General features: G+C 37.3%; 1 protein-coding gene and 2 pseudogenes across 1 annotated transcript in view; 2 read left to right on the top strand and 1 right to left on the bottom strand.

Annotated features, from left to right (window-relative positions):
* The window catches only part of LOC101114669 (EGF-like and EMI domain-containing protein 1), a 575,484-nt gene that overhangs the window by 328,317 nt on the left and 219,274 nt on the right, over positions 1-27,893 (top strand). Inside the window, 1 exon segment of the mRNA XM_042243830.2 lies at positions 25,734-25,856. Within this exon segment, the coding sequence (XP_042099764.2) occupies positions 25,734-25,856 (123 nt within the window).
* On the bottom strand, positions 567-852 carry LOC114113861 (small ribosomal subunit protein eS27-like; annotated as a pseudogene).
* Positions 4,029-6,285, top strand: LOC114109602 (HAUS augmin-like complex subunit 3; annotated as a pseudogene).

The raw sequence follows: 27,893 nt of genomic DNA, 5'->3' as shown, positions 1-27,893 counted from the left end.
TAAAGCTTTGGTGGAAGGGTAAACCCAAGTGGAAGTCAGACACTCATTACCTGTGTCCATCCTACCTTCTTTATATTGCGTTCTCCTACCTTGTTTTCACCGTCTTTTAAAATCTACATTTTCATTGCTGCTGTTTGAGCCTGTAATTTGGTCCAAGTCAATCCCTGATAAACAAACCTGTGTTTCTGAGCAACCATTTTGTTTCCTGCTCCTGAAAGTTCAGCTTACACTGCAGGATCTTGGCCTGTGAACATAGAATTACAATACAATCAAAGAGTTGGACACGACTAAAAGACTGAACTGAACTGAGCTGAACTGAACAATTACAATACAATCTCTAATCCACAATCTGTAGATTAGAAAAGAAGCAATATGAAGTCATAGTAAGCTTGAAGAGAGAATGAAAAGTCACTGTGAATAGTAGGAAAGCTCCGCAGAAGAAGTGATACTTGAATTGAGACCTGAAGATACTAATGATAATAAAATCTAAATTTTATTTTATTTTATTTTTTATCAAAAACATGTTTACTGGGATGATTTCCCGTTCATCTTGATACAAGGTACTTTTAGTGCTGTTTCCGTCTGAGAGAGCATCCTTGTGTAAGCCTTGCTTTTCTTCCTGTAGGCTGGCAGAGGACGGTAGAGCAGCCAACACGCGAAACTACTGTTGTGCAAGGCTAAAGACGGTGGTGATTTTGTAGCATCCTGGGCATTTTACATCCATGAAATAGGAACTGGGGCTCTGCACCAGGTGCTTCTTCTTGTGTTTCCTCTTCTCCTCTTCTGGAGAGGGATGAAGAAGATCGTTTGCGAGAGGCATGTTCTCGTGAGGAGGTCGTCACCGCCGGAAAGGGCTAAAATCTAAATTTTAAATTAAATTTAAAATAAAATATATGAAAACGACATCTTGCACTGTTCTGAGCAGCTAAACTAAATTAACTCCTTTAAACCTCAAGAATACTGTGAAGGGCCATATATTATACTTATTTGATAGATAAGGAAACTGAGGCACAAAAACGTTAGCTAACTTTACCAAGCGCACTGAGGCAGATTTTATTTTCCATAGATGCTGTATTTTCCAAAGATTTTATTTTCCAGCAGTGCCTCCTTTTCCACATGTTCTTGCTGAACTTTGCCATCTCCATGGGAAAAGAGGAGGTCTAATTCCTCTGCTTGAATCTGGATGGGTTTGGGACTCTGATGAAACTAACAGAATGTGGCAGAAGTGACAGTGAGTGACTTCCAAGGCTAGGTCCAGAAAGTAGATGCAGTACCCACCTTGATCACTGGAACACTTGCAATGGAGCCCTGAGGTGAAATGCTGCCAGTCTGCCTGCCCGAGACCAGTATGCTTTGAGGAAGTCCGAAGTAGCCTGAATGAGAGACCTTCTGGGCAATGTTGAGATCACAAACAGAGAGTGAGGTGTGCTTGGCTAGTCCCAGCAGCTCCATTCCCCTCTGTCCTCTACCTCCAGCTGCTATCTGACTACAACTGCACGGGTGGAGCCAGAACGACCTTTCCAGGCCTGTCCCAAATCTGTGACCCTCTGAAACTGAGACAATAAAATAACCGTTGTTTTTAAACTACCAGATTTTGACGTTTTTTGTTATGTAGCAACGCTATTGGGAACAGTCATACAGTGGACAAATATTAGAGCCGGAATCTGGACCCACTCTGAGTCCAGAGCCACTCTTACTCCTTAGCCAGAAAGTGAAGTTCAAGAAGATTTATGCACATTCCTTCAGGATTAAAGGGATTCCCAGGTGGCATAGGGGTACAGAATCTGCCTGCCAGAGCAGAAGATGCAAGAGACATGGGTTCAATCCCTGGGTCAGGAAGATGCCGTGGAGGAGGGCATGGCAACTCACTCCAGTATTACCTGGAAAATTCCATGGACTGAGGAGCCTGAGGGGACACAGTCTGTGGGGTTGCAGAGTTGGACATGCAACAATCACACTCAGGTTTAAGTAAAGCCTTCATGTTACATGAATGTACTGCAAAAATCTCTCTTTACAAATCATTATTTCTAAGAGAACAGAAAATGTTTTTGCATAGTGAACTTTTCCTTTTATGACTTAAAATTAAATGATGGAAGAATAAGAAAATGTTTAATGGGATCATAAACATATCAACTATCATCATTGTAAAAGCTGACTGTCCAAAGATTGGTAGATATATGTTGCATCATCTAAGTAATGATTTCTAACTATAGTAAAATGACATGGCAGTTTAGATAGAGGGGGAAACAGTGATTTTTTTTTTCTAATGGTGCAATAATTTCTGAATAGGCAACTTGGAGTAGAAAAGACTGAAACTGCTTTGGAGCCAGAAAACTTAGATTTTAGTGAGCTTAAATTTCAATCTTGCCTTTAGTTTATTTACAGCAACTTGAATCATATCTCCCACACTAGCCAGTAAGCTTACTTAGTATGGGAATGAGGCTAATCTTAAAAAAAAAAATAATAATGGGTTTTATCTTTGGATCCTCCAGGCCCAACATGAAGACGCTGTTGAGTAAATATTTGCTAAGGAAATGATTGTATAATATTGTTAGCCATCATCATCATGCTGTTCATTAGATCTCCAAAAACCATGCATTGTATACAGCTAAAACTTTTTACTTTGACCAGTATCACCTCATCTCCCACTCTTCTCTTTCCAGGCAACCACCACTCTACTCTGCTTCCACGGTTTCATTATTTTCGATCTCACATTAAAATGAGGTTATGTAGTGTTTGTCTTTCTGTCCCTGGCTTGTTTCACTTAGCATGATGTTCTCCAGATTCATCCATTTGTTGCAAATGGCAGGATTCCCTTATTTTTAAGGCTGAATAGTATTCCATTCTACATATATACCATATTTTCCTTATCTATTAGACCGGGGTCCCCAGCCCCTGGGCCGTGGAAAAGTTGTCTTCCAGGAAAACTGTCCCTGGTACATAAAAGCTTGGGGACTGCTACATTAGACCATTGATGAATGTTTATTTAGGTGGCTTTCATGTCTTGGCTATTGTGAAAAATGCTGCAAAGAACTTAGAAGTGCAGATATCTCAGGATTCATATTTCACAACCTTCAGATATACATCCAGAAGTAGGGTTACTGGATCATCTGATAATTCTATCTTTTTAATTTTTTTAGAAACCTCAGTATTGTTTTTCATGATGGTTAGACCTGTTTATACTCCCCCTAGTTCTCTGGTGGCTCAGAGATTAAAGCGTCTGCCTGGAATGTGGGAGACCCGGGTTCGATTCCTGGGTCGGGAAGACCCCCTGGAGAAGGAAATGGCAAACCCACTCCAGTACTCCTGCCTGGAGAATCGCATGGAGGGAAGAGCCTGGTAGGCTACAGTCCGTGGGGTCGCAAAGAGTCGGACACGACTGAGCGACTCCACTTCACTTCACTTCAGTAGTGCTCCAGGGTGGCTTTCTCTCCACATCCTCACCAACACTTGTTACTTGTTTTGTTTGTGATATTTGCTATGCCAACAAGTGTGAGGTGACATGTCATTGAGATTTTTCTTTTCATTTACCTGATGATCAGTGATGTTGAGTACATTTTCATCACTTGTTTTCCTATGCTTTCTTTTGAGAAATTTCTATTTAGTTCCTTTGCCCATTTTTTAAATTGATATATTTTTATTTTTGCCATTGAGTTGTGTGAATTCTTTATATAGTAAATCTTCACACACACACATAATGGCAATTATATAGAAATAACGAATATGTTTTTTTATGTTGACTGATCTTTGCACAATGTATGTATATACATCAGAACATCAAATTGTATACCTTAAATATGTACAATTTGTATTTGCAAAAGATATCTCAATAAATTATTAGGAAAAAGGTGTAACTATAACTCATAGACTATCAGTTGCCTTATTTCTAGAATATAAGTCAGCAGTTTTGTTTGCAATGCAGAAATTATCAGCACTTGTCATACCTTGGATTGGGAAATTTTCTAGGTCATAGAGGGACCTGTACTTCATAAATAAATAAATAGTTCCATTTAAAATTTGTCTTCTTGGGCGGCGGGCTTCTGAGGGGTGCTAGCCGAGCTTACTGAGTATGGTCGTGTCTGACTTTGCATTTTGCATGAAGGAGGCTGCTGATTGAGTCATTCAGGATAAATTATTATAGATTCTAAAAATATTTTTCCCCCTTCTCTATGGACTTAACATAAAATTAGTTTTGTATGTAGTTGGACTTATTTTCTAAATAGCAACACCATTAAAGCCTTATCAATTACAAAATTTTGGGTAGTTAAACCATGAGCTGTGGAAAAGAATTTGTGGAAACATGAAAAAAAAAAGGATTATCCCAAAGCTGATATTCTTAATGGGGAAGATTTTGACTGGTGGTTTGTTGAAAATGAACTGTTTTTGAAGTGGTTTTGTGGGAATGTGAATGAACAGAACATATTGTCTGAAAGGGAATTGGAAGCTTTTAGCGTTCAAAAATCAGGCAAGCCCATCCTAGAAGGAGCAGCATTGGATGAAGTTCTTAAAACCTGTAAAACTTCTGATTTGAAGACACCTACCTTGAATGACAAAGAACTAGAGAAATTAGAGGATGAGGTTCAAACTCCGCAGAAATTAAAGAACCTAAAAATTCAGCGACGTAATAAATGCAGTTGATGGCTTCAGTAACTAGTCACAAATCTCTGAGGTTAAATGCTAACGAAGAAAAAACCAATAAAAAGCTGAAACAGAGTCAAGGAATTCTAAATGCTACAGATACAGTAATGAACTTCACACTCTTAGTGATGGAGTTGCAAAGTTAATGATATTCTTCAGACGGTCTAATTTGGGTCAAGGAACAAATCCACTAGTGTTTTTATCTCAGTTTTCATTGCAAAACTATCTAAGCCAAGAAGAGCAAAGTACGGCAGCATTAACCTTATATACCAAAAAACAGTTCTTTCAGGGTATACATGAAGTAGTTGAAAGTTCAAATGAAGAAAATTTTCAACTTTTAGATATGCAGGCACCATCTATTTGTGATAATCAAGAAGTTCTTGAGGAGCGATGGCTAGAAATGGCTAGGCTGCGGCTGGCATACATTTGTGCTCAACATCAGTTAATTCACTTGAAAGCAAATAATTTGAGCCTAAAGTCAAGATAGTGGGCAGAGGAGAATCTTCATAGCCTCACTAGCAAGGCTCTTGGCAAAGATAATTTGGATGCTAAAATTTCTAGCTTGAACAGTGAAATTCTGAAACTTGAAGAACAAATCACTCATATAAAAGACAAAAATTTGCCTGCTATGGTAAAAGAGAATGCCCAGTTACTGAATATGCCAGTTGTAAAGGGAAATTTTGATCAACAGATTGCTAAACAAGACTGTTACACAGTAAGATAAGAGTTAGTTTTAAATCAGTTGATAAAGCAAAAGGCATCATTTGAACTTCTTCATTTATCATATGAAATTGAATTGAGAAAGCATTGGGACATATATCATGAGCTGGAAAACTTGGTTCACCTACTTAATCAAAGTAATTTGATGTTCCACCAGCAATTAGAAATGCTAACAGATCCATCAGTATCTCAGCAGATAAATGCAAGGAATACATACCATTGATACCAAGGATTATTCTACCCATAGGCTTTATCAACTTTTAGAAGGAGAGAATAAGAAAAAAGAATTGTTTATAACCCATGGAAACCTGGAAGAAGTAGCTGAGAAATTAAAACAGGATGTTTCTTTGGTACAAGAGCAGTTGGAAGTATCTGCTCAAGAACATTCTTTGTTTCTGTCCAAACTAAACAATGATGTGAACATGCTTTGTGAAATTTTATATCAAGGAGGAAATCAGCTTTTGCTTAGTGATCAGGAGATAACAGAGCAGTTTCATCAAGTTGAATCTCAGCTAAATAAACTAAATCATCTTCTTACTGATATTTTTGCTGATGTGAAGACAAAAAGAAAACTGTTGGCATCTAATAAGCTGCATCAAGTGGAAAGAGAATTATATATATATTTTTTAGAAGATGAAGAGTATCTGAAAAATATTGTGGAGAATTTAGAAAACCAATCAAAGATTAAGACCACTGGTCTTGAAGACTGAAAATTGCCAAAAATGAAATCTTCACTGCATGTGCTTTATGTATTAGGAGAAGAATACAGATAATAAACATCACGAAAATTTAAAAAAATAAATAAATAAAATAAAATCTGTCTTCTTGACACATTGGAGGATGGATCAATGTTACGAAGAAACAAACATTATTAGCACTAATGTGACATCTGTTTCTCCCATTGTCCTATAATGAGGCATGAATGAAAGAGGATTTGAGAATCTGGCTAAAAGACAGATGACTGTCTCATTTTATTTTAGGTGACAGAGGTTCATGTGATTTCTTAATACTCTACTGGGATAGAAGTTTCTCAACAATGGCTATCTTAATTTAGAAAGTTGTATTATACCATCATTAAAAATAAAGCCTACTCTACTTCCCTGGTTTGTGAAGTTTAGATGTAACCCAGAATATGAGAATATGATATAAATATACAAATGTTAGTTATGTGAAGCAATATATAATTGGTAATTATAATTATTAACTGTGACTAATTTGTGTTGTTGATAGCATAAGGGAAATATAGACCAAACAAGCAAATTGGTTTTAGTTCCTCATCTGATTTTTTGGTTGTGTTGTAGACTTGTCATAACTTTTTGTCTTCCTGGATAAGAGCTAACAGTTCAGGAAGACTGTGTTTTGTACAAACTTTCAGCTTTCCAACATATCATACTGTGAAGCTATTTTTTTGCAGCCACTTGGTAAGAGTTATACATAAATTACATAGGGAATTTGAATTAAAGGCAATTGCACTTGGAGGTGGTGGTGGTTTAGTCACTAAGTCGTGTCCAACTCTTTTATGACCCCACGGGCTGTAGCCCACCTCCTCTGTCCATGGGATGTTCCAGGCAAGAATACTGGAGTGGGTTGCCATTTCCTTCTCCAGGGATCTTCCCAACCAGGGACTGAACCTTAGTCTCCCACATTGTAGGCAGTTTCTTCACCTGTCTGAGCCTGCTGGGAAGCAGTGTGATAGTTAGTTTCAATAGAAAATTTTCAGTTAAAATTGCTTTGCAAATACACCCAAATATTTCAAACATATCTTATTATTAACAGATAGGACTATAATTGGGCTTTCCTGACGGCTTAGCAGGTAAAGAATCCACCTGTAATGCAGAAGACACAGGAGATATGGGTTCAATCCCTGGGTCAGGAGGAGCCACTGGAGAAGGAAATGGCAACCTGCTCCAGTGTTCTTGCTTAGAAAATTCCAAGGACAGAGGAGCCTGGCGGGCTACAGTGCATGGGGTTATCAAGAGTCGAACATGACTGAGCGACTGAACACACACGAGGACTGCAATAAGAGGGTAGTAATGTTAGAATTGTTATTTAATGTCAGCATGACATTGATTTTAATATTTTTTCACATTTTGAAAAATTCTCGAAAAATAAATATATCTCTAGAAATGTAAGATGTGCTATAATGGCCTTTTTTCAATGTCTCTGGTTTCATTTATTTAAAGTAGCCATTGTTTAATGTAAGTTTTTCCTATAAAAATCTAATTTTCCATTTACAGCCTCGTGGATGGACCTAGAGAATGTTAAGCTTAGTGAAATAAGTCAGGCAAAGAAAGACAAGTACTATATAATATCACTTATAAGTGGAATCTAAAAAATAATACAAACAAATTTATATACAAAAAAAGAAACAGACTCACAGACAGAGAACAGAAACTTATGGTGACCAAACGGGGAAGAAGAAGAGAGGGGGACAAACTAAAAGTTTGAGACTAGCAGATATAAACTACTATACATAAACTAGATAAGCAACAGGGATTTACTAGATAGCACCGAGGATTATGCCCAATATCTTATAATAACCTATAATAGAATATAATCTGCAAAAAGAAGACTCACTATGTTGTACACCTGAAAATGACATAATGTTGTAGATTAGAAGGCTTCCCATGTGGCGCTAGTGGCAACAGAAGCCACCTGCCAGTGCAAGAGGTGCAAGAGATGTGGGTTTGATCCCTGGGTCAGGAAGCTCCCCTGGAGAAGAAATAGCAACCCAATGTAGCATTCTTGCCTGGGAAATCCCCTGGACAGAGGAGCCTGGCAGGCTACAGTCTGTGGGGTTGCAGAGTCCTTGGAGCAGGAAATGGCAACCCACTTCAGTTTTCTTGCCTGGGAAATCCCACGGGCGGAGGAGCCTAGCACGCTATAGTCCGTGGAGTTGCAAAAGAGTTGGACAGGACTTAGCAACGAAATAACAGCAACAAAATAAATCAACTATATTTCGAGAAAAAATCTAATTAGTTGTTTCACAACTCCTCTTGCTATACGAATTTCATTTTTTTAAATTTTTTTCAAATTTCTGATTAATATTTTAAAGAAGTTTTTTAGTAGAAATATGAAAGAAAAAGCAATTGTGTATAGGACATGAGTGCATTTATATTGGGCTTCAAAATTTGCAAAGCATTATTGTAGATGTTATCATAGTTATATTTGTCAACATTTTTATGAATTGTCATCATATTCTTTTTCAAATGAATAAGAGGCAGCTCACAAATGTGAAGTGACTTGCACGGTTTCTCACAGAAGAGTTAGAACTTGGATTCAAACTTCGAGCCTCAGAGGCTGAATGAAGTTCAGTGCATGTTGCCTTATAGCTGTGATTGTTTCTTCCTTTTTGTCTAGGGGTCATGTAAGGAATGAGGTCACTGGACTATAAGGACTGATTCTCCTCTGTGGTAGTCTAACACATTTCCACATTCCTCCTTTCTTTCCACTGCCAATAATGAATAGTAGAAGAAGGAGCTTGGCTGGGCCTCAGGAGACTCATGAAGGTCAAAACATTTGTTTGAGGTTCTCAGTTTGTTCCCTAGTGTCTAAGAGTTGAACAAGGTGCTGAAGTCTTGAACTGGAGCCACAGATGCACTATTTCAAGGAAAGTCCTAGAATTAAAACCATACATACTAGTTATTCCATTGGCATTGTCAAAATTATTCAGAACACACGCATTGTTAATATAATTCATTCATAATTCTGTAATCTCAAAATGAGATCATAATGACCAAGTACATTGTTTAAATACATTTCCCAATTATATCTGGGCATGTATGAATTTTCCAGAAATATTGATTACTGTCGTATCTTAACCTATACAGAATTACAGTAAGTCTGGGACCTAAAGAGGAATTGACTAATGTGCTGGAAAAGCTAATCGCAGTAAGGAGCTTAAGTCTTCACTCCAGGAGATCTATTGATTTGAAAATTACTATGATATGTAAGATATGTCTGAATTTTGGGGGTAATTTTCATAAAACAGTCCTGTAAGAACAAAAATATGCATGCTAAACTGGACCAAATACATTTAGTTTAGAGAAAGATGTGAGTAAAAATTGACACACTTCTGATTCTGCCTCTTTACTTTGTTCTGTGGCCAACTCTATTCAGCACTTGCTAGTTCTTGAAAGCAGTATAAGCAATCACTGAAACCCAATAACTATAGACTAAATAGAACATGTGATTTTCAAAGTAAAAGCATGTTTTAGGAGAATGGTCAATGTAAAAAATCCAGATTCACAAATTTGTTTAAATATAGAAATTAATAGCTTATTTGTGTATGTAATTTAACAGATCTTTTTGTGTGTTTGCAATTCTCTTTTTTTCCTACAACCAGAAATGCAATACTGCTCTTGCAAACATCATATTTAATTCTTTAAGAGACTGCAGTATGTCATTACAGATGGATTGATAGCCTTGATGATATCATTGAACTTTTGTCATGCCTAACCTGGAAGACATGCTATATGTCAGAGAATTTTTGTCATTCATCTTGCTTTTGAAAGGCCAAATTTATTTGCAACCTTGAATGACATTGGACACATGAAACAGCCTGAAATCTATCATGCAGTGAGTATTTTATAAAACTGCAATTTTAAGTCCTTAAGTATTGACTTGGTTTTCAGAACCATCTTCAAATCCAATGACTTTCAAGTTTTTTACTTATGAACACTGATTTTTCAGTGGGTAAAAATTTTATATTTTCATATATATTTTTTCTGAGTATTTGAGGTCACCAAGTGTACACCTTGCTTTCTTTTACTTTTTAAAGAAAGGTGAAAAAATAATACAGTTGGAAATGCATGTTTATATTTTTTTATTTACTAAGTCAATATGTAACTGACCAGTGAACTAGTGATGAAGCTTATCTTCTGGTTGGATTATTTAGGCAATTAAAAAAAAACAACCTCAAATTTTATATAAATACAACAGGATTATACAAAAGTAGTGTTATAGGAAGAAGAGCAAAATTGTTTTTAAGATTTCTGTCTGTAGAGCAAGAAATATGATATATGTTACTATAAATTTATAATTCCATCCACATTAAGACTGAATTCATGTTCAATACAAATTAAACAAGAACAATCGAGTGCTTTCTATGAATCACACTTGACTTTTCAAGTATAAATAAATAATAGCTAATGTTTAGCTAATAATAGCTAATGTTTAGTTAATAATAAAAGCTACTATTTAAAGAGCTTATTTTAAGCTAGAAACTGTGTTATTTTAAATGTTTCATATCAATTGATCCTTGAAATAGTCTTAATAAAGTACCTTTCCTGCTTACCGTACAGATAACAAAATTAAGAACTATGAATAGAAAGTGAAAGTGTTAGTCTCTCAGTCGTGTGTGATTCTTTGAACCCTATGGACTGTAGCCCTCCAGGGTCCTCTGTCCATGGAATTCTCCAGGCAAGAACATTGGAGTTGGTTGCCATTTCCTTCTCCAGGGGCTCTTTTCCTCACCCAGAAATTGAACCCAGGTCTATCGTATTGCTGACAGATTCTTTACCATCTGAGCCATCAGAGCCCAAGAACTGTAGGGTTAGCCTCAAATATCTCATAAAGGAGTTTGCTTTTGTTCTTATCTGTGCCCTGGCAGATCCAGACTTAAGCTTGATAATAAGAGCCATTGCTTTTGTTTTTTGTTTGTTTGTTTGTTTGTTTTTAGTTTTTATTTTTTAAATTTTAAAATCTTTAATTCTTACATGCGTTGAGCCATTGCTTTTGAAAGTGTGGCCTGCCCAGAGAACTCACCTGCTTGTTATATTTGCTTGTCCTTAAAGGGTTTCTACTTTAGCCCTGGTAGGAGGTTCTTGGTATAAACACTGTGACACCCTCTGCTTTTATCAGCTCTTCAGTACATAAACATGGGTCTAGTTTTCAGGAGGATAGTGATCTCCTGTTTAACTTCCACAGAGCATATTCTAAAATGCTATCTTTATCATTTGAACATGACGATTACTCCAGAAATCAGAAGCATTCACATGCATTGTTGCCTTCTCAAGTAGGGACCGTCCAACTCAATGGTTGCTACAACCTTGGCCACAGAAAACAGACTGAATAGAATGCCAACATTCTATATCATTGAGCACTTTAAGCTCATTACAAAGCAGCTTAACAAGCAAAATTATAAGGCTCATTCATCTACTTTTTAATAGCACACTACATATTCTAAAATTCAAGTAAAAACACTAAAAATGATATAATTGTGCACCATGGCAGAGAGTATATAAAAAAGGAAAGGAAGATGGTAGGAACCTTTTAGCCTTAACTTTATATATATATATATATATTGCATTTGAGGTGAGGTGAAGTCGCTCAGTCGTGTCTGACTCTTTGCGACCCCGTGGACTGTAGCCCGCCAAGCTCCTCTGTCCATGGGATTCTCCAGGCAAGAGTACTGGAGTGGGTTGCCATTTCCTTCTCCAGGGGATCTTCCTGACCCAGGGATCGAACCCAGGTCTCCCACATTGCGGGCAGATGCTTTAACCTCTGAGCCAGCAGGGAAGCATTTTATTGTGCTGTTTTTCTGAAAGTATGTTTGTTGTAAAAAAGTTGGGAAACACTAAAGTGCATAGCAATAAAACAAAGCAAAAGCCATCTGCAATCACTTCAATCAAAGATAAGCACTCTAGCATGTTTGAGTATGTCCTTGCATTTTAAAAACTGTATTGACAGATAAGTAGATATGTGGGATGGCCATTATATATGTATATGTAAATATACACACTCTTTGTGTGTCATAGCATTTGCAGAGATAGATTTTCTCCTGGAACATGATTGCTGTGTAGTGGTCCTTGATTCATATGTGTCCTAACATACTTACTACTGTTCATATTCAATTTCTATTTTTCCTACTCTGGCATTGAAAAATAAGGAATCATTATGGACACTTTTGACTGTCTCCTTAAGATATATTCTGGAAAGAATTGCTGGGTGGAAAAATATATGCATGCGTATACAGATTTTTGTGGACCCTTGAATCTCAGAAACTATTTCTCAGTTTGTGCTCTTACTAGCAAAGAATGTATGGTGTATTCCTTTATCACACCCTTATAATTTTACACATTAGCATTGATTTTAACCTTTGTAAATCTAACAGAGACGGAATAATATTAACTTTATTTTCATTTTAATTTATTTGATTATTAATAGGGTTCAAAAACATTTGACATTTATTAGACATCTGTATTTTTGATTTTTTTTTCAGTTTATTTCATTGTACCATATTTCTGTTTGGAATAGTTCACCTTTTCCTTTTGATTTATACTAGCTTTTTAATATATTAATGATTTCTGCCCTTTTCCCTTTTATGTGTCAATGTTGTCTTCATTTCTTGTTTGTCTTTTAATTTTGGTCTCAGAATGATAGACTTTAAAGTTTATGTAGGGCTATCTATCAGCTTCTTTCTTTTATTTATTTATTTATTTTACTACTGCTGTTATTTTAGTTCCAAAAAATAAAACATATTTGTAAAGTATCATTAGCTGTTTTTTGTGCTACTAAAATTCTTCCTGAGCAGAAGGTATTTTAAGCCCTTTTAATGTTATTTTTACATACTATTTTGACCAATTATTTTACATACTCATTATTTTGTCTTTCATTTCTTTAACTCTTGCTCATGTGTAAACTCTGTCTTATCAATCTGATTATGAGATTTCTGAATGGTAAATTCAGTTTGACATTTGTAAATAGACATAAGTGGAAAAGGATTCTTCCACATATTTATTATGTTGATATTTCAGAATCAAGACTGGGTATCTTTACTGACACTTTTCTCTCATATTATCTCCTAGAGATACACTTATTTACATTCTTTAGGAGTAAAAAACCTTGTCTTCAATTGTCCCATGATCAGATGTCACAATCTAGGAAAAAGATTTTCAAATTTTTTAGTAACAGTTCTTCAGTTCAGTTCAGTCGCTCAGTCGTGTCCAACTCTTTGCAACCCCATGAACCGCAGCACGGAGGCCTCCCTGTCCATCACCAACTCCCAGAGTTCACTCAGGCTCACATCCATCGAGTCGGTGATGCCATCCAGCCATCTCATCCTCTGTCGTCCCCTTCTTCTCCTGCCCCTAATCCCTCCCAGCATCAGAGTCTTTTCCAATGAGTCAACTCTTCGCATGAGGTGGCCAAAGTACTGGAGTTTCAGCTTTAGCATCATTCCCTCCAAAGAAATCCCAGGGCTGATCTCCTTCAGAATGGACTGGTTGGATCTCCTTGCAGTCCAAGGGACTCTCAAGAATCTTCTCCAACACTACAGTTCAAAAGCATCAATACTTTGGCACTCAGCTTTCTTCACGGTCCAACTCTCACATCCATACATTAACACAGGAAAAACCATAGCCTTGACTAAATGGACCTTAGTCGACAAAGTAATGTCTCTGCTTTTGAATATACTATCTAGGTTGGTCATAACTTTGCTTCCAAGGAGTAAGCGTCTTTTAATTTCATGGCTGCAGTCACCATCTGCAGTGATTTTGGAGCCCAAAAAAATAAAGTCTGACACTGTTTCCACTGTTTTATTTAAACAGATTTTAAGTTGAGAGCTACCCAATATAAAAGCAGTACAAGCAAGTCAACCCACTTACTGAATTAGAGAAGTTATGCTCCAGTGTTCCTTCTCCTTATCCTCCTCTCCATTCCAATCCAGGCCTTCCCTGACAGAGATATGTGAATCTTCAAGGATTTGAAGCCAGGTCTTAAGACCAGGAAGGGTCAAGTCGGATACCTTTAGAGCCAGTTAAATAAAATAAATGAATGAAATAAAATAAATGAGTGAGAAGGGATAGGTTGTGGGAAAGATTGTGTTGAACTGGAAAACACATAGAAAGTATAAATGTGGTCCAAAAGCATAGATTATTTTTCAAAGCCCTCTTTGGGGTATGCAAACCAGCATTACTTTTCTTTTAAAAATTCTGCATTTATTTCGGGTAAAAATCTGGCAGAGGCAATTTGGACCATATTGATTCAGCTTTCAATTGAAGTAATTTTGTCATACTATGCTGTTCTAGGTTAGGTCTTGGGCTTCCCTGGTGGCTCAGATGGTAAAGAATCTGTCTGCCATGCAAGAGATCCTGACTCGATCCCTGGATTGGGAAGATCCCCTAGATAAGGGAATGGCAATCCACTCCAGTATTCTTGCCTGAAGAATTCCATAAACAGAGGAGTCTGGTAGGCTACAGTCCATGGGGTTGCAAAGAGTTGGAGGGGACTGAATGACTAACACTCACAGGTTAGGCCTTATCTTTAAGTACAGGTCAATATTAGTCAAAAATTGTTGTAGAAAGTGTTGCTCAGTCATGTCTGACTCTTTGCAACCCCATGGACTGTAGTCCATGGAATTCTCCAGGCCAGAATACTGGAGTGGGTAGCCTTTCCCTTCTCCAGGGAATCTTCCCAACACAGGGATCAAACCCAGGTTTCCTGCCATGCAGTCAGATTCTTTACCAGATGAGCCACAAGGAAGCCCAAAAATACTGGAGTGGGTAGCCTATCCCTTCTCCAGGGGATCTTCCTGACCCAGGAATCAAATTGGGATCTCCTGCATTGCGGGTAGATTCTTCACCAACTGAGCTATCGGGGAAGTCCAAAAAATGTTAAGATTTTGAAAAAGCCTCTGTTGAAAATGTTCATTGTCTTATCCAATGGTTGCTATGTTCAAACAGATTTCCATAAGAATTTAATGACAGCAAAAATCTATCCCTCCAAAAAAAAGAAATCATTTCCCTTTGAATGGTTACCAAAAATTATATTTTATTGTTTTATTCTGTTTTTTAATATAAATTTATTATGTTAATTGGAGGCTGAGTACTTTACAATATTGTATTGGTTTTGCCATATATCTCACACCTATTTTTTAAAGTAGTGATGGCACAAATAATATTATATCCAAAACTAAAATTTAAAAGATATAACTCTACTATTATTATGTCAAATTATTTATTTTTTAATCTTTCCAAGCTTTCTTCATAAGAATATATAGCTTTTATAGTTGTAACTAAAACAGAGAAACAATTTGCCATCTATTTCAATATAATATTCTCCATGTTGATTTATAGCCATCACAGTTATGACTTGTAATGACTGCACTGAAGGGATACATTTAATTTACTTATTTCCATATTGATGAACATTGCAGTTGTATAAATGCTTTGTTTAACACATATGTGACTTTCAGTTTTCTTTTTAATGACCATAGCTCTTTTGAATAAGCACAATTTTAATGATTTTATCAGTTCTTTATGAGGTCTGTGTGATGTTAAGTACGGAAAGGTGCTAACAGAGTTGAATTCCATTGGAATGTATTTTTGGACAAATTCTTAAATGTGAAATCACAGAACTCTTGATACTTAACCTATCCCAACACATCTTTTTTTTTTTCTTTTTCAGTAAACTAAGTTTAGAGAATAATATGTAAACTTGTACTGAGATATTTCTGAGGAAATCAGCTTTCACTGTTCTTTCTCTCTATGATATTTTGCAAGGCTCTGGACCTATTTTTAGAGTCTTGTATTCTTTGTTAATCATGAATTCCTTCCTTATTGACTGATTCATGTTGTAAGAAAAATAAACAAGCACATAATGCCTCCATTAATGGAGCTTTCTTTGGTTTAATGCAAGAAAAAGTAAGGGGGACCAAGAAATAGTGTAAACAGGTATTCTTTTACTGGCTACAGTGGTCTATATGGTAACAGGCCAATTCTCTAGCTGAGAACAAATAGAAAAGTGGTATGTAATAGTAAAAAAAAATCACTCATCTGAAGACATTAGAGACTATCACGGCAGCCAGGAATATCAGTGAGACAAGGTTTGCCCTTGAGGGACTGATTCATTAGTGACATAGTAGGAAATTCCTAAAGATGGGAATAAAATTACTGCTAATAGGAAGAAAGGTAGAAAGAAGAGTCATCAGCCTCACTACGTTGGGAAGATGTAAATTCAAATTCAGGCCTATCATGGAATCCTAAGTTTGAGAGCTCAAAATTCTGGAGATAAGGTATCCCAGAGTTGAGTAAGACTGGAAACCACAGCAAAGAAATAATCAGGCAAAAAGAAAACATGCTATACAACTTATTAATTGGAAACTGGAGATAAAGTATTAAGAATTGTTAAAAGAATGTTAAAAAAATATAGGACTAGCAGATGTAGGGAAAAGTCACTATGTCCAGGACTGAAAGAGAATGCCCAAGAAAAGAACAAACTTAGAAACAGTCTCCCAGCTTTCACATCAGGTTGAAATTTACATCTAACTGGAGAGGTTTAGCTGTTGCCCAATGGGTGGTATGAAAGCTTGGTGAGGTGCTGCTGGCCAGGGATGGTGGGCAGAAACCTGTGACTGGGGTGGCAGTGAGATTCAATGGAAAGCTGATGGAGCACTGGTGAGAGCAATGCTGAAGGGTATGGACCACTGGAAAAATAGCTGCTTGCTGATAGGTAAGCTTCCCAATGAGAGGGAAGTAGCCTGCTGACAACTGCAGTGTACATGCCTTTGAAACAGAAAACACTGGAGTCAGACTAATGTCTCTTCCCCTTTTACAGCATTCCTACAGTATCCTTCACTAAGGCTTATCATTGTACCACCTGGTAAAGTAAAAATATTTACAGGATCCAGCTTCAATATTATAAAGCAAGTCAAAAAGGAGTAGATTTGTAAAAATGAGCAAATTGTTGATGAAATGAAAAATTTCACCTAAGAAGTAGAATTTACAAAATAATAAACTATATATTTTATAAATTAAAAATATAATAACTTTAATGGAGAATGCAGTAGATGGAACTAAAGGTATATTATGAACAGTTGTTTATAGAGTTAATGACTAAATATCAGGTCAGTAGACCATATCTTGGAGAAGGCAATGGGACCCCACTCTAGTACTCTTGCCTGGAAAATCCCATGGACGGAGGAGCCTGGTGGGCTCCAGTCCATGGGGTCACTAAGAGTTGGAAAACGACTGAGCAATTTCACTTTCACGCATTGGAGAAGGAAATGGCAACCCACTCCAGTGTTCTTGCCTGGAGAATCCCAGCAACGGGGGAGCCTGGTGGGCTGCCATCTATGGGATCACGCAGAGTCGGACACGACTGAAGTGACTTAGCAGCAGCAGAGTCAGACACGACTGAAGTGACTTAGCAGACCATATCTAGATGGAAGCAAATAAAGAAAAAAAAAAGTAGAACAAAACACAAAGTATCATAAGAAAAGTGACATAAAAATCAAAAGTCTCACAAATGAGAGTTATGCAGTGCTAAAAAGAAGAGAGATAAAATGGGCAAAATTGTGAGAACAATTTCTGCAAAACTTAAAGACATCAAACCATAAAATTGTGATGTACCTTAAATTCCAAGGAAGAAAGTTATTAAAAAAAGAACCACCACACGTTAAAGCATATCATAGTAAAACATCAGAAACAGAACAAAAAGAAAATCTTAAAAGTAGGCAGAGAAAAACAGTCACATTACATGCAAAAGGAAATTTAAATGATAATGAAATGTCACTTTCAAAATGCTCAAAGACAATGGCTGTCAATCTATGATTCTATTCCGCTGAAGATACTTTTCAAAAATTATGGTGTGATAAATGGGAGGAATAGGCAAATCTACACAGAAGAGTTTCAAATAACTTACATAAATACCTCACCCTGAAGGAGGAGGTAGGATATCTGCACTCCTTAAATGTCAGCTGTGCTCAGTGACCTCATTCCAGCAAATACTGGTGCAGAAAGGAAGAAGAATGAGTGGAAAAATCTGACACACACTGTCAGCCTGGGTATCAAGGCTGACATCAACAGGGCTAAGTCAGGTGCTGACAGTGTGCACTCTTGATACGATCATGAAAATGGCACTTCACCGCTGTGGTCTTCCTCCTCAAAACACACCATTCCAGTGAAACAATAAGATAAACATCATAAAAATCCAAATTGAGAGACATTCTGTAAGCTACCTGGCAGTACTCCTCAGAACTGTCAAGGTCATCAAAGGCAAGGAAAATCTGAGAAACTGTTAAAACCAACAAGAACCTAAGGGAACATGACGATTACATATAATATGTTACCCTGGAAGGGATCCTGGGACTGAAAAAGGACGTTAGGTTAAAAACTAAGAAAGACTAAATGAAGTGTGGATTTTATTTAATAATGTACCAATATTGGCTCATTAATTAAAACAAGTGTACCGTACTAATGTAGATATGTTTACTAACGGAATATGAAGTAAATGGGGTATATGGGAACTCTCTATCTTTGCAATTTTTCTATAAATCTGAAAATGTTCTAAATTTTTTAAGTTTATTTAAAAATTAAGTGAAAAAATGTCATTTCCTAACAAAATCTGAAAAAATAGCATTGCCAGCAAATCCATAGGAAGAGAAACACTAAAAGCCGTTTTCAGACAGTGGGGAAATTATTCCAAAAGGAAGCAAAGAAGTAAAAGAAGCAATGATAAATATCAGAAAAGGCAAATATGTAGATAAAGCTAAATTACTATTGACTGTGTAAAATAGCAACAATAAATCCTTATGCCTTCTAAATATCTGAAATTCAAAAACATAATAAAAATAATATAAAAAGCAGGAAAAGTATAAAGATGTTAAAGTATAAGTTTCTAGGATTGTTAGGGAAGTGATTAAAATACTAATTTATATTAGACTTTAATAATAGATATTATAATATCTACAGTAACCACTAAAAGGATAATAAAGTAATATTTAACTGAGAACCTAATAAAGAGTGTGAATAAAACACTAAAAATAATAAGTTTAAAAGGATATAGAGAAGAGAGTAAAAGTAATGTAAATATATGGAAATTTAGAAAAATAAGAAAATAAATGGTAAATTTAATCAAAATATGTGAGTAATTACATTAAAAGTCAATGATATAGTACTATAGTTTAAAGATATTAGTTATTTAAAATAACACATACAAAGATACATGAATATAATTTCTCAATTTAGCAAATACACAAAAATTTAAAAGTAAAATTTAGAAAATAAAATGTTTTTAGACAAGACCAAGTATCTGGGACCTTTTGGTGTGAACCAGATGTCTTATGGACAAGATGTCTAATGGAGTTTTTGTACAAGACCAAATATCAAGAATTTTTTGGCATGGACAAAGTATCTCAGGCATGTCTTAGACAGGACCATATTTTATAATATCTCAATTTTAATTGAAAAAATGTAGCTGGAGCTAAAGAGGAACATTTTACAATAGCAAAGGTTTAATCTGTTGGAAGATGTGGCAGTTCTAAACTTGTTTGCCACTCATAATAGGGCTTCAAAATAAATAAACCAAAAATTGCAGTTATAGAAGAACAAATGTAAAATCAGAGAGAATTTACTATGCCTCTCACTAACTGATATATTGACAAACATTAAAAATTCATAAGGATACAAAGATATGAGAAGCATGATTAATAAACTTGACCTGATTTCCTAAATGTATAAGTATCATACATATATCATCTGAATCTGCCTGCAATGTGGGAGACCTGGGTTCAATCCCTGGTTTGGGAAGACCCCCTGGAGAAGGGAATGGCAACCCACTCCAGTATTCTTGCCTGGAAAATTCCATAAACAAAGGAGCCCAGTGAGGTATAGTCTGCTGCTGCTGCTGCTGCTGCTGCTGCTGCTACTGCTGCTAAGTCACTTCAGTTGTGTCTGACTCTGTGCGACCCCATAGACGGCAGCCCATGAGGCTCCCCCATCCCTGGGATTCTCCAGGCAAGAATACTGGAGTGGGTTGCCATTTCCTTCTTCAACGCATGAAGGTGAAAAGTGAAAGTGAAGTTACTCAGTCGTATCCGACTCTTAGCAACCCCATGGACTGTAGCCCACCAGGCTCCTCCATCCATGGGATTTTCCAGCAAGAGTACTGGAGTGGGGTATAGTCTATGGGGTCGCAAGAGTCAGACATGACTGAGCAACTAACATACACACATAATTATATGTTCATATATACGTACAGAAAACATAGCACCTGGCAACTGTAAGATATACTTTACTTTCAAGTAAATATAGATTTTTTAAACCAAAATTGACCATATGCTGGAATATAAATCAAGACTTAACAAATTTTGAAGAACTGAAGTCATGAAGAACATATTCTTTGTACACAGGAGAATTAATCTATCATTTCATAATAACTAGATGATTCGAAGTTCCTCAAATGTTTGAAACCACCCCCCCAAATATACCTAAAATGACCCAAACCAAAAAAATGTTAATTTAGATTAGGAAATATTTTGAGTTGAATGATAAGTCATAACACAGCAAAGCCTGTGGGATGCAGATAATCCTTATTTTTAGGAAAATATAAAGCCTTAAATGAACATATCAGGGTGATACACTCTCTCCAAGAAGGCTACCATCAATTTCTTGCTTCTCTGGAACACCTACAAAGCCCATATTGTGAGAAGAAATTCTTCCATCTCCTGGAATCTCAGCTCACCTGTGCCTGCATTATCCAACAGATGTCTAAGAAGGGGCGCTATGTGACTTTCAAAGCTAGGTCATTAGAAGCGTTATAGCCTCTGTTTAGATCTCTTAGAATTGTCTCTCTGGGTAATGATAACCACCATGTATTGGTAAAATGTCTCTATCCTCAGACCACCAAGCAATGAGAAATTCAAAGTTAGGCATAGGGAAATAAAGAGAGGTGCCCGAGCAGTCTGTCGGCTCGGCTGCAGTCTATGGCTGCAGTCACCAACTGCAGTGCTTTTGGAGCCATGAAATTAAAAGACGCTTACTCCTTGGAAGAAAAGTTATGACTAACCTAGATAGCATATTCAAAAGCAGAGACATTACTTTGCCAACAAAGGTCCATCTAGTCAAGGCTATAGTTTTTCCAGTAGTCATGTATGGATGTGAGAGTTGGACTGTGAAGAAAGCTGAGTGCCAAAGAATTGATGCTTTTGAACTGTGGTGTTGGAGAAGACTCTTGAGAGTCCCCTGGACTGCAAGGAGATCCAACCAGTCCATTCTGAAGGAGATCAGCCCTAGGATTTCTTTGAAGGGAATGATGCTGAAGCTGAAACTCCAGTACTTTGGCCACCTCATGCGAAGAATTGACTCACTGGAAAAGACTCTGATGCTGGGAGGGATTAGGGGCAGGAGGAGAAGGGGATGACAGAGGATGAGATGGCTGGATGGCATCACGGACTCGATGGACGTGAGTCTGAGTGAACTCCGGGAGTTGGTGATGGATAGGGAGGCCTGGCGTGCTGCGATTCACGGGGTCTCAAAGAGTCGGACACGACTGAGCGACTGAACTGAACATGCTTAAATGAAAATATGAATATTCTTATTCTTATTTATTTTAAAAGTGGAATCAATAATTAAAAGTCAATGCACACATACACACATACCCAAACACAATCCCAGGCCCAGACAGTATTATAACTGAATTCTTCCAAACATTTAAGTAAGAAAAAACCTTAAAATTTTTCAGATAATACAAAAAAGTGGAGAAATGGCCTCTTTGTGATACAAATACTTAAGAACTAAAATAGACAGGAACTTTCCTAATCTGATAAAAGTAATCTATTAAAAAAAACACCCTACAGTACACAGTATTCCTTACAGTGAAATGTTAAAATGTATCTTTATAATTTCAGAAGCCAGACAGGGATAAACACTGCTACAATTTCTCTAGCATTCTATGTGATTCACTAGTTAAAAAACCAGTATTTTAAGAACTGATTGAACAAATGGACAAAATATGTGAATAAGCACTTAAACAAAATTTTATCCAAATGGCCAATAACATGAAAAAGGTGCTTAACCTAATTAATCATCTGGAAAATGCAAATTAAAATTACAATGTGATGCTATTGTATACTCTCCAGAAGAGCTAAAATGAAAAACAAAACAAAATAGAATATCCCAAGCACTACAAAGGACGAGTAGCATCTGGTCTGTAACACACCACTGATGGGAGTGTAAATTAGAATCGCCCCTTTAGAAGACTATTTGGCTGTACTATTAAAGCAGAATCTAACATAGCTTTTGACCCAGCAATTCCAATCCTAGATATATTACCCAACAGATATGTATATGTAGGTCTATCAAAGACTCGTGTGACGATGTTCATCGAGACAGTCTTTACAATAACCAAAAATAAGAAAATAGCTAAATTTCCATTAACTATGAAATGGGTAAATAAAAAATATGGTATATTCATATATGTAAATGATATACAGGAATAAAAATGAACAGACTACAGGTACAGTCTCATAATCTCAAACAGAATACTGGACAAAAGAAGACAGACACAAAAATACGCACAGTATGATCAGTTATGTAGAACTCAGAAAGACAAAACTAACCTATCGTGTTAAAGATTAGGACGGTTGTACCTTCACCTAGGCAGAACACTCTGGGTGTTAGCAATGGTCTGTTTCTTGGGGTTGCATTGCTATATTTTATGTTTGAAAACGTATCAAACTGTTGCAGGAAAGGGGACCCCTTCCAGGGCCCAAAAGTGGTCTCTTGTCTTACACTCAGAAATGAATTGTCTGAGGAGACACATGTGCTGACAAAGCAAGAGATTTTACTGGGAAAGGGCACCAGGGTGGAGAGCAGTAGGGTAAGGGAACCCAGAAGGACTGCTCTGCCATGTGGCTTGCAGTTTGGGTTTTATGGTGATGGGATTAGTTTCCCAGTTGTCTTTAGCCAATCATTCTGATTCAGAGTCCTTCCTGGTGGTGCACACATCACTCAGCCAAGACAGATACCAGCAAGAAGGATTCTGGGAAGTGGTCAGTTTCATGGTGTCTCCTTTTGACCTTTCCTGAACTCTTCCGGTTGGTGGTGGCTTATTAGTTCCATGTTCCTTGCCAGGACCTCCTGTTGTAAAACAACTCATGCAAATGGTTAGTAGGGGCCTGGCCAGGGTGGGCAGCTTCAGTCAGTGTGCTTCCCCTAACAAAACTTAAGACAAGTTTACTTTTGTATGTGTATGGCACACTTCAATAAAAATTTACCTGCTGCTGCTGCTGCTAAGTCGCTTCCGTTGTGTCCGACTCTGTGCGACCCCATAGACGGGAGCCCACCAGGCTCCCCCATCCCTGGGATTCTCCAAGCAAGAACACTGGAGTGGGTTGCCATTTCCTTCTCCAGTGCATGAAAGTGAAAAGTAAAAGTGAAGTCGCTCTTAGCGACCCCATGGACTGCAGCCTACCCAGCTCCTCTGTCCATGGGATTTTCCAAGCAAGAGTACTGGAGTGGGGTGCTATTGCCTTCTCCAAAAATTTACCTATAATCTAATTAAATTTATTTATACAGCTGCAGAGCCAAGCCTCAGGCAAAATCACTTTTATCGAGTTGTGCACCAAACCCCACTCTGCGTCATTTTTTTTCAGTTATCAGGGCTCTGCAGTCTTGATTCTACCATTATGGAGACTCATCTCCCCTTTGGCAATGCTTCTACATTGTCAGCTTCTTCAGCTGGTCCTGACTTAACTCACTGCCCACTCCCGTTTCTCTCTTCTTCACTCTCCCATCTTTACTTGCTACCTCCCACTTCCTTTCTGCCCTCTCCACCCTCTTTCTCTTCCAGCCACTATTACCTCATAAAACAAATACCGTTGTCAGCAAGTCAGCGTACAGAAGTGGCTACTATGAGCAGAACAGGGTACTCACTATCGAACCTATAGATAATTTGGAATGCTTAACAACTGCAAGCTGGTTGGGGTGTACATAAAATCAAGCCCTATCTGTAAGGATGCTTTCTGACCACAAGTTAAGAAGTGGGCTGTGGACATATCCAGCACATGGACACAATCACATCACACTTCTGTTTAGTCCTCCACCCCAGCTGGATTTGAACCACTGGAAATCATGAAATTACCCTTTTACCTTCCCCTACACTGTCTAGTGCAATGCCAAAGATATAGTAGTACTGTTAGTTTCTCAATCGTTTCCAACTCTTTGCGACCCCACAGACTGTAGCCTGCCAGTCTCCTCTGTCCATAGGATTTTCCAGGCAAGAATACTGGAGTGGATTGCCATTCCCTTCTCCAGAGGATCTTCCTGACCCAGGAATCGAACCGTGGTCTCCTGCATTGCAGGAGAACTCTTAACCCTTCAGCTACAGGGAAGCCCTAAAAATACAGTGGTTCAGTTTAATTCAATTCAGTTCAGTTCACTCGCTCAGCCATGTCTGACTCTTTGTGACCCCATGAACTGCAGCACACCAGGTCTCCCTGTCCATCACCAACTCCTGGAGCCTACCCAAACCCATGTCCATCGAGTCAGTGATGCCATCCAACCATCTCATCCTCTGTCGTCCCCTTCTCCTCCTGCCCTCAGTCTTTTCCAGCATCAGAGTCTTTTCCAATGTGTCAGCTCTTCGCATCAGGTGGCCAAAGTATTGGAGTTTCAGCTTCATCAGTCCTTCCAATGAACACCCAGGACTGATGTCCTTTAGGATGGACTAGTTGGATCTCCTTGCAGTCCAAGGGACCCTCAAAAGTCTTCTCCAACACCACAATTCAAAAGCATCAATTCTTCGGTGCTCAGCTTTCTTTATAGTCCAACTCTCACATCCATACATGGCTACTGGAAAAACCATAACCTTGACTAGACAGACCTTTGTTGGCAAAGTAATATCCCTGCTTTTTAATATGCTGTCTAGATTGGTCATGAGTTTCCTTCCAAAGAGTAAGCATCTTTTAATTTCATGGCTGCACTCACCATCTGCAGTGATTTTGGAGCCCCCCCAAAATAGTCAGCCACTGTTTCCACTGTTTGCCCGTCTATTTGCCATGAAGTGATGGGACCAGATGCCATGATCTTCGTTTTCTGAATGTTGAGCTTTAAGCCAACTTTTTCACTCTCCTCTTTCACTTTCATCAAGAGACTCTTTAGTTCTTCTTCATTTTCTGCCATAAAGGTGATGTCATCTGCATATCTGAGGTTATTGATATTTCTCCTGGCAATCGTGATTCCAGCTTGTACTTCAATAATCATTTATCTGAGAAGCCTACAACCAAACATTTAATGGATAAATAAGTGACCTTGTGTTCTAACTTGCTAGTTCCTCTTCTCAATCTCATCCTGAAATGATGACTCGGATGCAAAATTTCTTGATCTGCACCATAAGCCTTCAAATTCCCTAAACTTAGACAAGCCCTTAGGACATGGTTCAAAAATATATCAAATACCAAAGATTATGACCTGTCTTTTTCTTTACACCAAAATTGGAGTGTGTTAATTAGAATAAGGTATTATAATTTTATCTCATTTCCTCTGAGGTCAAATGGTGATGTCATGCTGTGATGGTATATTTTTAGGAGAGCCATTGAAGTCTTTTTGTGTGTCTAGCTACAGGAAGCTAATTTCTGTTTATGTATTCAATTGCAGATATAAATGAATGTAGCGCTGACAATGGTGGCTGTCAGGACCAATGCTGTAATACAATTGGCAGTTATTACTGCAAGTGCCAAGCTGGCCAGAAGCTGGAGGATGATGGCAGAGGACGTAGAGGTAACAGTTGGGACTGTCTGCTTCCTGATAAGAGAGAACATATATGTAATGCAAAAGAGGGGGATGGCTTTGATCCAGAGCCAGTTGAAATGCCTGGGCTGAATGTTGTCAAGAGCACAGATCTTCCTCTCATGTCTAGATTACAAAATTGTAACCCTAAGAACACTTCAAGTAGCTTATTATAAGAAACATATGATTATACACTGGTTTGGCTGTGTCATGTTCTGATTATGGAATTTCAATCGTTCATTTAAATCCCTGGGTAAAGTACATATTTGTGAAAGCATTTTGTTTAATTCTAAAGGGAAAATGGTGCTTATCAGAAAATACTCATGTCTTGTTACAATAGAAATAAAGAGCCGCAAAAGCAACCACAGGAACAGTATTTTTTATATAGAATTAGCTTTTCCCCCACAAACTTCCATTTTCTGAATCCTTTTAAAATTAATTCCCTCCTTCCTTTATTTATTAATTCATCATTTTGTTCATCTGACAGTCATTGAGTTGCTGCTCTTTATCAGGCATTATTCCATGCTCTAGGGATATAAAAATTAATGAGAAATAAATTCTGCCCTGAAGGAGCTCACTGATTAGAGGCAAAGATTGAAACATAAGCCAAAAACTTTACAGAATAGTGTTTTAAGACATTATAGAATGAGGTTAAGTGCATTGAATTCAAAGAGACCTGGATTTTAGTCTCAACTCTGTCACTTACAATTTCTGTAACCTTGGGCATGTTATTTAATCTTGCTAAGACTCTTTCCTCATCTGTAAAATTTAGGATAATGGTAGCTCCAAAAACCACAAAAGTTGCTGTGGGAATTAAATAAGATAATGCATCTAAAGCCCTTAGCATAGTGAGTGGCTATAGTAGGTATTCAAATGATAACTATGAATTGTACTTTAATTTATGACCACATTGTTTCCCAGATTGGGAAAGTAACTGGGACCAGAGACCCCTTCCTCGTCTTCTTCTAAAAAACAAGAAATACCCAAAATATAATGATCTCTTGTACCATGCTTTTTTAACTGTTCTTTCTGACTTTTTCCCTATCTGTTTTTACCATTTAAATGCTTGAGCATTTAATGTATTCAGCCTTTTTCTTTAGATCACATAGAAATGCATTTATTTGGTTTCCCCATTGACCTTACAAAATCAAACTCAATTTTTCCCCCGACAATGTCTATTCCTAATGGGACATGTATGAGTAAGTTAATGGGAGAAAACAAGAGGAATAAAAGTCATTCCACTGAAAGTGTCTGGGACTGGGGCTGTGGGATTGTTGGGACTGCCAAGACAACACAAGTTGTGGATGTGAGTAGGTTGGAGAATTTCTCAGATTCTCAGGAAGCAGTATAGCTCATTCTCTTCTGGACCATCTCTGGCACATAGCAACAGGACAGGCTGCAAGTAGACAACCATATGTTTGAGGGTGACTACATCTGGAACTTTCTGAGACAAGTTTCATTTCAGGCATGGTCCTCTGTTTGTAAGGGTGTGCATTTATAAACGCAAGTCTTAAATTCAACCAGGTCCTTTTTCATTCAAGTGAGATCATCTTTATTTCTGGTGAGACTGAAATGATGTTTTCAGTATGGATTCAATATCAGAGAACCAGAGGGATCACCACCTCATGGTGTCCAAATGATAGGTAGGCTAATGCCCATTGAAGTTAGCATGATCTGCCTGATGAGAATATAATTTTCACAAACCTCTCCACTGCCTGAGAAGCGGTGAACTCTTTGTTTCTTTTTGGCCTAGTATTATTATTATCAACATGATCATTATTATGATACATTTGAAATGCCAGTAGAGCAATTAGCTGTGTTACGTTTGACAATTATTATTGTTATTTTTATAGCAACTATTAGTCTGGTAAGGCATGATAAACTTTATATCCACTGATTTATTTATATGCAATTATCTCACATTTTAATTGAAATTATTCACTCTTCATATAAATAACATATTTAGAGAAGTGATTTCCATGCTTTCATATAACTGATGTTCATTTCTGCACAATATATAAGAATAAC

This window comes from Ovis aries, chromosome 1 (assembly GCF_016772045.2).
Source record: "Ovis aries strain OAR_USU_Benz2616 breed Rambouillet chromosome 1, ARS-UI_Ramb_v3.0, whole genome shotgun sequence".
Lineage (NCBI taxonomy): Eukaryota > Metazoa > Chordata > Mammalia > Artiodactyla > Bovidae > Ovis > Ovis aries.
Note: the sequence above shows the minus strand (reverse complement) of the source record. Positions and strands in the feature narration are given on the sequence as shown.